Raw genomic sequence first — 13,216 nt, forward strand, 5'->3', positions numbered from 1 at the left:
CTAGAAATTTTAAAATTACGCTAGCCCAACACTTTTGTAAGTCTATGGACATTGACAAAGCTTTTTGCCCACACCTTTTGGCAAAAGCCCAAAGAAGACTGCATTCAACAGACACCGAACAAGACTTCAACCGACAAATGTTCATTAACCTGACATAGAATACCACTGCATTTACCATAAGTGTTCTTTATCTTCATCTCTACAACCTTCAGGTAATGACACACATAGTCGATAGGGAATACAGGCACAGATATCAGCAATCACATATTCCCCCATTCATGTATCATCAACTAAAATGTGCTCCCCCATTTTTGTTGCAACCAAAATCCGAAAAGAGCTCGGTAAAGTTTGACAGCCCATCCACAGACCCGTACCGCGGGATAAGAAGGAATTCAAATGTATACTTCGCAATACCTCGAAGCTTGATTTAAAACACGTACGGCACGATGATACATGACCCCCCAAACATGGATTCATACACACATGCTTCTGCTATCTCACTAGGTCATACCCTTTTCCTACCTTCTCCTCTCCTCCCCTACCCAACCATAGAAATGTATTTACACTTGACATATATTTTTCTCTTTTTGAAATGTTTTAGGAAGTGGCAGTTATTGTTGACTGCCAAAGGGTGGACTGTCAAAGTCAGAAAAATATCACGCTACACACTGCCATATTTGCACCTCATGCGAGTGCCTGTTGCACGTTCGTGAGCCCTGCCGTGCGTGCGCATACTCGCCGCTGCGGGCACCCGCAGGCGCGCGGTGTGCGCATTTACGGTAAAGTTTATGTGCGTATAGCGGGCGACTCGTTCGTTACATATTTTAACTATATAATGTATTTTGTAGATCATGGTCCCCTTGATAGATTCTGAAAGTTTAGTTAATATAGCATGTTCATGGACAAAGAGATCCCTCTTTGTTTGATACGAAGGGTCAGACATGGGTCATACAGTGGTGTTTAGTATCCATCGGAAGAGTATTTAATTAGCAATATTCCGGTGTTGGTTTGAAGCAGATTAATCGCTCGTGCGAATAGTTATGGACATAAGAAGTTTATGTCCATTTACTATTATTTGCACTTACTTATCCATGCGGCGGGAAACCTAGTTTCCCACCCACCTGAGCAGTTGGAAATGGTCTCAGCCCACCTGTATGAATCAACCTATGACCTTTTGTTATAATACGAAGACGAATTCCTGTGTCCAATGAACAATGAGATTGTAGGGACCATTGAATTGTATTGTGTGTGGGGCATAAATAGACAAGCCGACCATATCCAGCTCACTCTCTTCAACGGTTCTCATTGCTGATAATCGGGAGCTGGATATCGAGGCGCATGCGATCGTTCCCCTTGTGCGTAAGTTTTCTCCGCAATCATATTGTCTTTATTGTTATTGTGAGCCATATCTTTCTCTCTCTCTCTCTCTCCTCCTCTTTCTCTCTCATTTTCCCTTAAACATAATTGTATTGTATTGTATTTCCTGTGTCGTTATCTGGTTAGTTAGTCTATGTTATATTGTAGTGTATGACTTGTATTGTATTATTCTTTTGCAAGTATAACATTTATATAAGGCGTTAGACCCTAAGCCCAGTATTTGTGTATTTCTTATAGTGTTAAGTATTCTCAGAGCGTCGGTGACGCTCGAACAGCTTTTGAGTTAATAAGGTTACACTGTGTTGCATCTACACTCTATCATTTCACTAAGGTTTTCCTGTATAATACATTGTTCATGGTTTACATATAAAGGTTTAACATTGTGAGCGTTAGCGCCGCTGGTGATCTCCTCGTGGTCCCGAGCGTTCGCTACGCTATAGCGAAACATTACGTTAGTCGACAGCCAATAGCGTGCCTGTCTGTGATCTCTTGGCCGTGAGCGAACGTGACGCTTGAGCGTCTCTACTACGGCTAAGCGATCGTTACGCAACGTGCGTACCCTTACGGTATTCCATACGTCAATAGCGTACAGTGTTCTTAGATCTCTTAAAGGGTTTTAAGTAAGACAAATATTTAGCTTTGTCAGCTTCAAAGCAGTCTATTGCTCGCTGGATCTGTAACACGATTCAGCAGGCGCATTCTACGGCAGGATTGCCATTGCCTAAATTGGTTAGGGCCCATTCCACTAGGAAGGTGGGCTCTTCTTGGGCGGCTGCCCGAGGGGTCTCGGCACTACAACTATGCCGAGCTGCTACTTGGTCGGGGTCAAACACCTTTGCAAAGTTCTATAAGTTTGATACCCTGGCTGAGGAGGACCTCCTGTTTCCTCAATCGGTGCTGCAGAGTCATCCGCACTCTCCCGCCCGTTTGGGAGCTTTGGTATATTCCCCATGGTCCTTACGGAGTCCCCAGCATCCTCTAGGACGTTCGAGAAAATAAGATTTTACTTACCGGTAAATCTATTTCTCGTAGTCCGTAGAGGATGCTGGGCGCCCGTCCCAAGTGCGGACTTCTTCTGCAAGACTTGTATATAGTTATTGCTTACATAAGGGTTATGTTATAGTTTCATCAGTTTGAACCGAGACTATGTTGTTGTTCATGCTGTTAACTGGGTAGTTTATCACAGGTTATACGATATGATTGGTGTGGCTGGTATGAATCTTGCCCTTGGATTAACTAAAATCCTTTCCTCGTACTGTCCGTCTCCTCTGGGCACAGTTTCCCTAACTGAGGTCTGGAGGAGGGGCATAGAGGGAGGAGCCAGTGCACACCCAGAATCCAAAGTCTTTCTTAAAGTGCCCTATCTCCTGCGGAGCCCGTCTGTTCCCCATGGTGCTTACGGAGTCCCCAGCATCCTCTACAGACTACGAGAAATAGATTTACCGGTAAGTAAAATCTTATTATTCACATGCTGTATGTATACTGTATATACTAGCGTGCAAAAGTCTTTGGCCAAGGAAAATAATTGTTAATAAAAGACAAAATGTAGTGGCATAATGAAAATATTCATTCATAATAATGTTTCACACGATATTGTAACTAAACATTATCAAAATGATTTATAATTTTATAGTATAACATAAATTTCTGATTTAAATATGGCGTTCATCAATGTGTCCTCCTTTGGCACATATCACTGATTCACATAGTTTGGACATTCGAGACTCCAACTTTTTTAGTTTTTAGTATTTGTTTGAGCCATTACACAAACTTTCATGTGTAATTCATCCCAGACTTGCGATCAGGTGACTAAGGAGGCCATATCATAATTTGTAGAACTGTCTGCTTTTCTTTACTTTTTCAAATATATACAGTTTAGATGTGTGCTTAGGGTCGTTATGTTTGTTGCATGATGAACCCCTTTCCAATATTTCACATGGTACAGTGTGATATACTAAAATACTGTGGTATCTTGTCTTATCCATAGTTGATATTATTTGGACTAAATCTCCTACCTTTTCTCCACCAAAACCACCCCAAATCATGACATGTCCAGCACCATGTTTAACTGTATGACTTATACTGTTATCTAACACACATTCTTTGACCACTCTTTGAGCATACTAGCATCTACTGTTTCAAAATGTTTACATTTGGACTCGTTGGTCCGAAATCCTTTTTTCCAGTGTCCAGTACCGGTGTTCTTTGGCCCATCGGAGGGGATTTACTTTATTTACAGACTTCAACAATGGTTTTCTGCAAGCTATGCGACCATTCAGACCTACGTTACGCAGACATCTTTTAATGGTGTCAACTGATAGTTTGTCTAATTTTATTGAGTTTTTCTTTGATTACAGTTGCTGGAAGTCTTCGGTTTCGCTTAGTCATTATGATAATGGGTGGTATCCTATTATCTGTGATACATTACCAGGAGCGATCCTATTAGCCCTGATGCCAGCATCGTTTTCTTCTGATGCCGGCACTTATCGGGGATTATACTTTAAGTGCCTCAGGCATCTGAATCAAAATCTGCAATAAGGGGCCATTGGGAGCGAAGGACTTAACTCCGATACCATGTGCTTCTGTGCTATTGCGGGTCCAATTTTTGGCCACTCAAAACGGCCTCTATTGGATATCGCAAAAATGACAATCGGCCATCCGGCTGAAGCGGCGTCGGGGCTTATGGGATACCACCCAATGTATTTATCTTTCATTTTTAATGTACACTGGGGTTGTCCAATTGTCAATGAGTATAGCCTTCTTCAGAAAGAGTTTGAATGTTGCCACGCAATTCAAATTAATATTTGCAACTTTTCTTCATTTTAAAAAGTTATGGTTATTATTATTGATTTTAACATTGTAAAATAGGAAATTATCTAAAAAATATTATTGAATAAAATGAATCAACATACATACCAGATTTATTAATGCCCAGCTCTAAATTATGTACTTTAATATGTCAATAAACTCTTGGACTGCGATAAAAATGAAATACGTTTGTGTTTACAAGCGTATTATATGGGTACCAAAATTCCATTTAGTCTTTGCTCCCCCAACCTGAAAACGTTCTGGCATAGATCATAAACAAATATAATATCCACAACAAGTAGACAAATGCCATTTGCCCATAAAGCCATCTATGCTATTAAACTCTAATATTCTGCTTATCTCTTCAGCATTTCCATGCAACTCACATTATACTTTTCATTGCATATACACTTATCGGTAATGCTTTATGATAGTTATTTTCATCTTAAAGACAGAAGCGGGTGATTATTTAACTAGCAATACCCATTTGCTGATGAAGTGCCCAGTCTCATCATTTCCTATACAAAATAAGTTTGGGCTATTAGGAGTCAACCATAGCATGGTCCCGATGTAACTTTTCTCACTAGCAATGTTGAACTATGGTTCAGCTTCTTGTCTCATATTAACACAACATCCCTCACCTGAGAGACAGCAGGACTGGCAAGGTTGGGTAGTTGAGGGCAAGAGCACAATATTTCTAGTTTAGCTTCAAGCTGATCTTTCTCTACTTAACAATCAGATCATTGGTATGTTCACAGCAGCACAGATTATTTCAGAAGATAAGTGTGCTGATCCTTTTTAGAGGCAGTGACCTCATCATTGTGTCAGTGAGGGCAGAGCTACACGTGACAGGGGCACTGTGATATTAGGGTGGCATTGACGCAAGTGGGAAGCCAAGGAGTGGTAGAACAGTGAAAGGAGCCGATTCCGCCCAAACATACAATAGTGATGTGAGACTCCTATGAAGCAGTGTTGTCAAACAGACCTCTCAATGTGACACAAAGTTCATTTATCAAACTGGAACACCCAGACAGGTGTGTGAAACTTCAATTATGGGATTAGTGCACTTTTTTGTAAACAATGTATAAAACACCTCTTACAGACTGTGGGGTAAATTTACTTAAGTGGGAGAATTTTAGAACTGGTGATGTTGCTCATAGCAACCAGATTCTACTTAACATTTATCTAGCTGCTTCTAGAAGATAATAGATAGAATCTGATTGGTTGGTTGCTATGGGCAACATCACCAGTTCTAAAAGAAACTTCCCACCTTGGTAAATTTACCCCTGTGTGTCTATTTTTTGGAAGTCACTGGTTTTCTTTTCAATAAAAATAAAAAAAATACAAAACCTATAGTGCTAATATTGGTCCCTTAGCCTATCCACGGGAGATCATGGCTTCTGGATCAGTATGTATGTATGTATGATTGTAGGGGGTGTGGCCAGATTTAGAACACATGATCATGCCCCCTCCAGAAATAAACATTGGAAAAAACTGTGTGTGGCAGTGGGTCTTGGCCCATGCTGAGCCCCCCATCTCCCAACAGGCTGGGGCCTTTGTAATTAGTAGCCCCTACCAAGGAGCCCCTGATATAGACATTTTATGTGGCACAATTGACAAAATCTCTCAGCCCTCTTCTGATATGTGTATAAACCTAATATGGCTGTGTGACCTGCATATCCAGGCTAAAATATAATCGACCAACAAAGTCGGTTTTATGGCCTACATATACATTTTCCAGCAATTCTATAAATATAATCTATGTTCCTATTATATTACCCCTCTGTCAGTTATTCCGATGGCTAATTGTACACTGAAAAATGCTTCTCTATTTTGCACAGCTGAAATACTTATTTCTCCTCATGAGGATCCATTATATTACATCAACAATACAATAAAATAGAAGTTTATCAACCTCCTTTGAAACCTAGAAATGTGTCAGTATTAATTGACGGCGCTGTTGAATTCGAGACCTCTGGGGTACCTTAAATGTAAGGGTTGCTATCCAGTGCATGTCTTGAAGACCAAGGATATTTGACTACAACAATTATTGAGATTCAATGCAGGATATGGCATTATAGAGGAACAGATTAGTAGAGCTAAAATGGAAAGAAGTTGCTAAAAATGGACCTTACTGCTTCCTGTAATGGTTCATGGGAATAATCTGCTTTGCTGGCTTATAAATTATTCATCTGTGTCCATGAAATTTGGATGTCTTGACCGTGGTGTGAAATTGAACGAAAGTATAAGCGTTTTTTTACACTTTCCAATAAATGCAATCTGTACGGCACAAATAATATACCCACTTTAGGTGTTTCACAAGATTATTTTCGTATGCTCTCATTTTCTCAACAGCCTATTAACTTCCCTTAAAGGAAAACACTTTTTTTTTTCTTAAACTTTTGTAGTTTTAGGAGAAATGTCTTGGTGCCTTAATTAAACATCTGATAACCTTGTGTTTTACCAGATGTGGGGAAGGTGGGAGACTTTTTTGAATTGGTATAGGACACACACTGGAGTCAGGACCGTGGTAAAGAAGCCCATCTCTAAGAACCAGTCCCGTAAATAGCCGTCACGTCTCACATAGATTGGTCATGATAGGCCGCATTCTCCTGAATACTGATTCCATCCACAATATGGCTGCCTCCATTGTGTGCAGACGTCAGGTGCTCTTTAACACTTTATATTTCATTTACGTCCTAGGGGATACTGTAAATCCAGTTAGTACCATGAGGTATAGACGGGTCCACTTGGAGCCATGGGCACTATAGAAGTTTGATTACGTGTGCTGGCTCCTCCCTCTATGCCCCTCCTACCAGACTCAGTTTAGAAAATGTGCACGGAGGAGCCAGTCACGTCTCTGAAAGCTCCTGAAAAGTTTTCTACGTTTATTTTTAAAGTTTGTTATTTTCAGGCAGGACCTGGATGGCACCAGCCTGCCTGCTTCGTGCCTGCCTGCTTCGTGGGACTTAGGGGGGTGTACGGCCCAACCCCACTAAGGGTTAATGGTCCCGTTCCCCGCTGACAGGACGCTAGTTCCTGAGGGACCTATTTGCAAGACCCTCCATGGCAAGCGTACATTCCCGCAGTACGCCGCCACATCTAACAGAGCCAGAAGAATGAAGAGTGGTGAGTACTAAGCTGATGTTCCGGTTAGCGGGTCGCTGGCCATTATGGCGGCATGAGGGTACGGAGACGCATGGCTTCTACACTGGGCGGACTGAGTCTCCTGACTTAGTACACTGTAGTGTACGCAGTACCCACACTGGCACTACAGACATAAAAGGGGAATGTCTCCATTTAAAGCCAGTATAAAGAAGAGCGGGAAGACCGCGTGCCGTTGAAGGGGCGGGGCTTCACTATGAGCCGATCCAGCAGCTCACAAGCGCCATTTTCCCTACTGCAGCTGACACAGACGCTGACTGAAAGGGATGTGCAGCTCCTCCGGAAACCCTCCAGTTTATGGACAAACAAAAGGTTTACGTCTCACTTTGCGCTTTCCACCGTCCTCAAATTCTTCATAGTATACAGATGTACTCCTCAGTAAATCGTTGTGTATAGGGAAATAATATGCAAAAACAACAATGTGTAAGACTGTACAAATAAGTCCAATCAAAAGATCCCAAATGTGTAGGAAACAGGAAGGTGATGAGTCCTCTCCCCAGCATGCATCAGAAGGATCCCTCAGCAAGCGTTCCACACCCAAGGTGTCTGGATAATATTCATGGATGCTCATCAGGCTCATCTATGGTTTGCACTGCAGTACTGTCACTACCAGTTCCAGGCCCTGCCATTTGGTCTCTCCAAGGCACCGAGGTTGTTCACCAAGGTGATGGCAGAGATGATGATACTACTTCACAAGAAAGGAGTGAACATAATTCCGTACCTGAACGATCTTCTAATAAAGGCACCGTCCAGGGAACAGTTGTTGGAGAACATTGCCCTCTCAACCAGACTATTCCTGGATCATGGGTTGATTCTGAACCTACCAATTTCACACCTAGAACCAACGCAGAGGCTTCATTTCCTGGGAATGATAGTGGACACAGAGTCTCAGAAAGTGTTCCTTCCCTTGGAAAAGGCAATGGTAATCCAGTCGATGGTTTGGGCCGTCTTGAAGCCGATCCGAAACTCAGTACATCTCTGCATATGCCTTATGTTGAAAATGGTGGCTTCTTACGAGGCAATTCAGTATGGAAGGTTTCATGTGAGGCCCTTCCAGCTGGATCTATTGGACAAATGGCCCGGATCACATCTTCACATGCACCAGAGGATTCATCTGTCACCAAAAGCCAGGATCTCCCTCCTGTGGTGGCTACAGACTTCTCACCTAGTCGGGGGTCAGAGGTTCTGGATTCAGAATTGGATTCTGCTAACCACAGATGCAAGCCTCAGAGGTTGGGAAGTTTGCAGTTTCAAGGAAGATGGTCAAGTCGGGGTAACGTCTAAACATTATCATCGTATCTGGAAGAAATATGTCTCTTGGTGTGAGAGCAGACAATATTCTATGGTGGAATTTCATCTGGGACATTTCCTGCTTTTTCTGCAGTCAGGAGTGGATGTGGACCTACGCCTTGACTCCATTAAAGTTCAGATTTCTGCCTAGTCTATTTTCTTTCAGAAACAATTGGCTTCTCTCCCTGAGGTCCAGACGTTCTTGAAAGGTGTTCTGCACTTACAACCTCCCTTTGTGCCTACCACGGCACTTTGGGATCTCAATTTGGTGCTGCAGTTCCTCCAATCGGACTGTTTTGAACCGTTGCAGGAGGTAGACGTAAAGTACCTTACGTGGAAGACCGTCACACTGGTGGCCTTGGCTTCAGCAAGACGTTTGTCTGAGATGGGGGTGTTGTCTTACAAGAGCCCCTACTTAATTTTCCATGAGGACAGAGCTGAACTCAGGACTCGTCAGCAATTTCTTCCTAAGCCGGTGTCCGCGTTTCACATCAACCAACCTATTGTGGTTCCGGTTGTTACGGACGCCTCTGCTACTTCAAAATCTTTGGATGTTGTAAGGGCTTTGAAGGTCTATGTGAAGAGAACAGCTCGTCATAGGAAATCGGACTCGCTATTTGTTCTTTATGATCCCAATAAGATTGGATGTCCTGCTTCAAAGTAGTCAATTGCATGCTGGATCAGGCTCACTATCCAGCATGCTTATTCCACGGTAGGTTTGCTGATTCCGACATCTGTTCAAGCCCACTGTACTAGGTTGAGGCTTTCCTCTTGGGCGGCAGCCAGGGGGTGTATCGGCTTTGCAGCTATGCTGAGCAGCTACTTGGTCGGTTTCAAACACGTTTGCAAAGTTTTACAAGTTTGATACCTTGGCCTCTGAGAACCTTCAGTTTGGTCAAGCAGTTCTGCAGGAACCTCAGCACTCTCCCACCCGGTTTGGGAGCTTTGGTACTTCCCCATGGTACTAAATGGATTCCCAGTATCCCCAAGAACGTAAGAGAAAATAAGATTTTAATTACCTACCGGTAAATCCTTTTCTCGTAGTCCGTAGGGGATACTGGGCGCCTGCCCGGTGCTTCGTTCTTCCTGCTCTGTTACTTGGTTAAGTAATGTTGTTTGGTTTAGCTGTTGCTGTCCCTGTTTGCAGGTTTGGTTAGCGTAGCTTTCCTCTAGTTCTGGTTGTGCTGGTTCGAATACTCACCACTTTCCTTATCTATCCTTCTGTCAAAGTATGTCCGTCTCCTCAGGCACAGTTTCCTAGACTGAGTCTGGTAGGAGGGGCATAGAGGGAGGAGCCAGCACATGTAATCAAACTTCTATAGTGCCCATGGCTCCTAGTGGACCCGTCTATACCCCATGTTACTAATTGAATTCCAAGTATCCCCTACGGACTACGAGAAAAGGATTTACCCCATGTTTGCATAAAACAATAGTATGTTTAATCATTTTATACTGTCGCTGATAAATGTTGCCGATATTGACAACTTCAGTAACAAAACTTCAGCATTAATAATGATATCATGGAAATTATGACACAATATTGAACTGGAATAAGGCAGGTTGACAACTAAATGTAAACTTCAGATCTGTTTTTTTCCTAGCTCTGTCTGACAGTCCTGGTCTTCTTCTCTGGTTTATATGAAATCTCTACTCTTCACAGCATCATTCTCACCATTGGCTTGATCTGGGCTGTTCTGAAAGTCACCATTGGTATTTTGGCTGTGAGTATTAATGTTGGTATCTCCTACCTCACATGTTCCTAACCCAGAAAAATAAAGTGTTGGGGCGTTGCAGCTGTGCGTGATAACATAAAAATGCATTGTAATACACAAGTGGAATTAAAGGGTCTTTATATGCAATTATAGATTGCCCTTTCAGATTAATTATGCACTCCCAGGAAAAGTGAAGTGTTTGAAGTATTTTATTTCATTTTTTTAAATGTTTTTCACCTTTTTGATACGTTATTTTTTTTAATACAATTCCTGTATGCGATTTAGCGTAGACCTTTGTCTGAAAATATTTGTATAAACAACATTTAGTGATGTCATGACTTAAACATTCATTACATCACTTGTTTGTATTTTTGTATTATGATCCCAGTAGTGTACAGCAAGGTGTTGGCACTTTGTTTTTATAACTCTCCTACAAGATCATGTGACGTATCACACAGTGTTGATGATGCAGCACCATAAGGGAATCTAATCTGCATTCCATGCACACATCACTATAAGCTCCCTTTTATGTATATGTGTGTGTGTATATATATATATTTCTCTAACGTCCTAGTGGATGCTGGGGACTCCGTAAGGACCATGGGGAATAGACGGGCTCCGCAGGAGACTGGGCACTCTAAAGAAAGATTAGGTACTATCTGGTGTGCACTGGCTCCTCCCTCTATGCCCCTCCTCCAGACCTCAGTTAGAATCTGTGCCCGGCCAGAGCTGGGTGCTCCTAGTGGGCTCTCCTGAGCCTGCTAGTAAAAGAAAGTATTTATTAGGTTTTTTATTTTCAGTGAGCTTCTGTTGGCAACAGACTCACTGCTACGAGGGACTGAGGGGAGAGAAGCAAACCTACCTGTCTACAGCTAGGTTGCGCTTCTTAGGCTACTGGACACCATTAGCTCCAGAGGGTTCGAACACAGGCATCTGTCCTCGATCGTTCATTCCCGGAGCCGCGCCGCCGTCCCCCTCGCAGAGCCAGAAGAACAGAAGCTTGAAGACGGCGAAAACGGCGGCTGAAGACTCCTGTCTTCATTTAAGGTAGCGCACAGCACCGCAGCTGTGCGCCATTGCTCCCAGCACACTTTCACACTCCGGTCACTGTAGGGTGCAGGGCACTGGGGGGGGGGGGGGGGCTCCCTGGGCAGCAATTGAAGTACCTTTTTGGCATAACATACATATATACAGTCAGGCACTGTATATATGTAAAAAACCCCGCCATTTTTTTCACACAGAAGCGGGACAGAAGCCCGCCGCTGAGGGGGCGGGGCCTTCTTCCTCAGCACACCAGCGCCATTTTCTCTTCACAGCTCCGCTGGAAGGACGCTCCCCAGGCTCTCCCCTGCAGTATCCAGGTACAAGAAGGGTAAAAAAGAGAGGGGGGGCACATAAATTTAGGCGCAAAAGACATAAAATCGGCAGCTATTGGGTAATCACTTATTATAGTGAATATCCCTGGGTTATATAGCGCTGTGGTGTGTGCTGGCATACTCTCTCTCTGTCTCCCCAAAGGCCTTTGTGGGGTCCTGTCCTCAGTAAGAGCATTCCCTGTGTGTCTGCTGTGTGTCGGTACGGCTGTGTCGACATGTTTGATGAGGGTTACGTGGAGGCGGAGCAAGTGCGGATAAATGTGGTGTCGCTGCCGTCGGGGCCGACACCTGATTGGATGGATATGTGGAAGGTCTTAAATGATAATGTAAGCTCCTTGCATAAAAGGTTTGATGACGCTGCAGCCTTGGGACAGCCGGGGTCTCAACCCGGACCTGCCCAGGCGACTCAGAGGCCGTCAGGGTCTCATAAACGCCCACTATCTCAGATGGTTGACACAGATGCCGACACGGAGTCCGACTCCAGTGTCGACGATGATGAGGAACAATTACAGCCTAAGATGACCAAGGCCATCCGCTACATGATTATTGCAATGAAAGATGTATTGCACATTTCAGAGGTTAACCCTGTCCCTGACAAGAGGGTGTATATGTTTGGGGAGAAAAAGCAGGCAGTGACTTTTCCCCCGTCACATGAATTAAATGAGTTATGTGAAGAAGCGTGGAGTTCCCCTGATAAGAAAGTGGTGATTTCCAAAAAATTACTGCTGGCGTACCCTTTCCCGCCAATGGACAGGTTACGTTGGGAATCCTCCCCTAGGGTAGACAAGGCGCTGACACGCTTATCTAAGAAGGTGGCCCTGCCGTCTCAGGATACGGCCGCCCTAAAGGATCCTGCGGATAGGAAGCTATCTTGAAGTCAGTGTATACACACTCTGGTACTCTACTGAGACCAGCTATTGCTTCAGCCTGGATGTGTAGCGCTGTAGCAGCATGGACAGATACTCTGTCAGAGGACATAGATGCCCTGGACAGGGATACTGTCTTGCTAACCCTGGGCCATATAAAAGACGCCGTCTTATATATGCGGGATGCCCAGAGGGACATTTGCCTGCTGGGCTCTAGAATTAATGCAATGTCCATTTCTGCCAGGAGGGTCTTATGGACTCGGCAATGGACAGGGGATGCCGATTCTAAAAAACACATGGAGGTTTTGCCTTATAAGGGTGAGGAATTGTTTGGGGACGGCCTCTCGGACCTTGTGTCCACAGCGACAGCTGGAAAGTCGACTTTCTTGCCTCAGGTTTCCTCACAGCCTAAGAAAGCACCATATTATCAAATGCAGTCCTTTCGTTCTCAGAGAAGCAAGAAGGTCAGAGGTGCATCCTTTCTTGCCAGAGGCAGGGGTAGAGGAAAGAAGCTGCACCATGCAGCTAGTTCCCAGGAACAAAAGTCCTCCCCGGCTTCCACTAAGTCCACCGCATGATGCTGGGGCTCCACAGGCGGAGCCAGGAGCGGTGGGGGCGCGTC

At 43.9% G+C, this 13,216-nt stretch overlaps 1 protein-coding gene across 1 annotated transcript in view; it reads left to right on the plus strand.

The window, feature by feature from the left end:
* LOC134966369 (uncharacterized) overlaps positions 1–13,216 on the plus strand; it is a 241,952-nt gene that overhangs the window by 196,416 nt on the left and 32,320 nt on the right. The window contains exon 6 of the mRNA XM_063943042.1: positions 10,242–10,361. Within this exon, the coding sequence (XP_063799112.1) occupies positions 10,242–10,361 (120 nt within the window). The remainder of the gene's footprint in view (positions 1–10,241; positions 10,362–13,216) is intronic.

The sequence above is a fragment of the Pseudophryne corroboree genome, chromosome 10 (genome assembly GCF_028390025.1).
Source record: "Pseudophryne corroboree isolate aPseCor3 chromosome 10, aPseCor3.hap2, whole genome shotgun sequence".
NCBI classification, from domain to species: Eukaryota; Metazoa; Chordata; class Amphibia; order Anura; family Myobatrachidae; genus Pseudophryne; species Pseudophryne corroboree.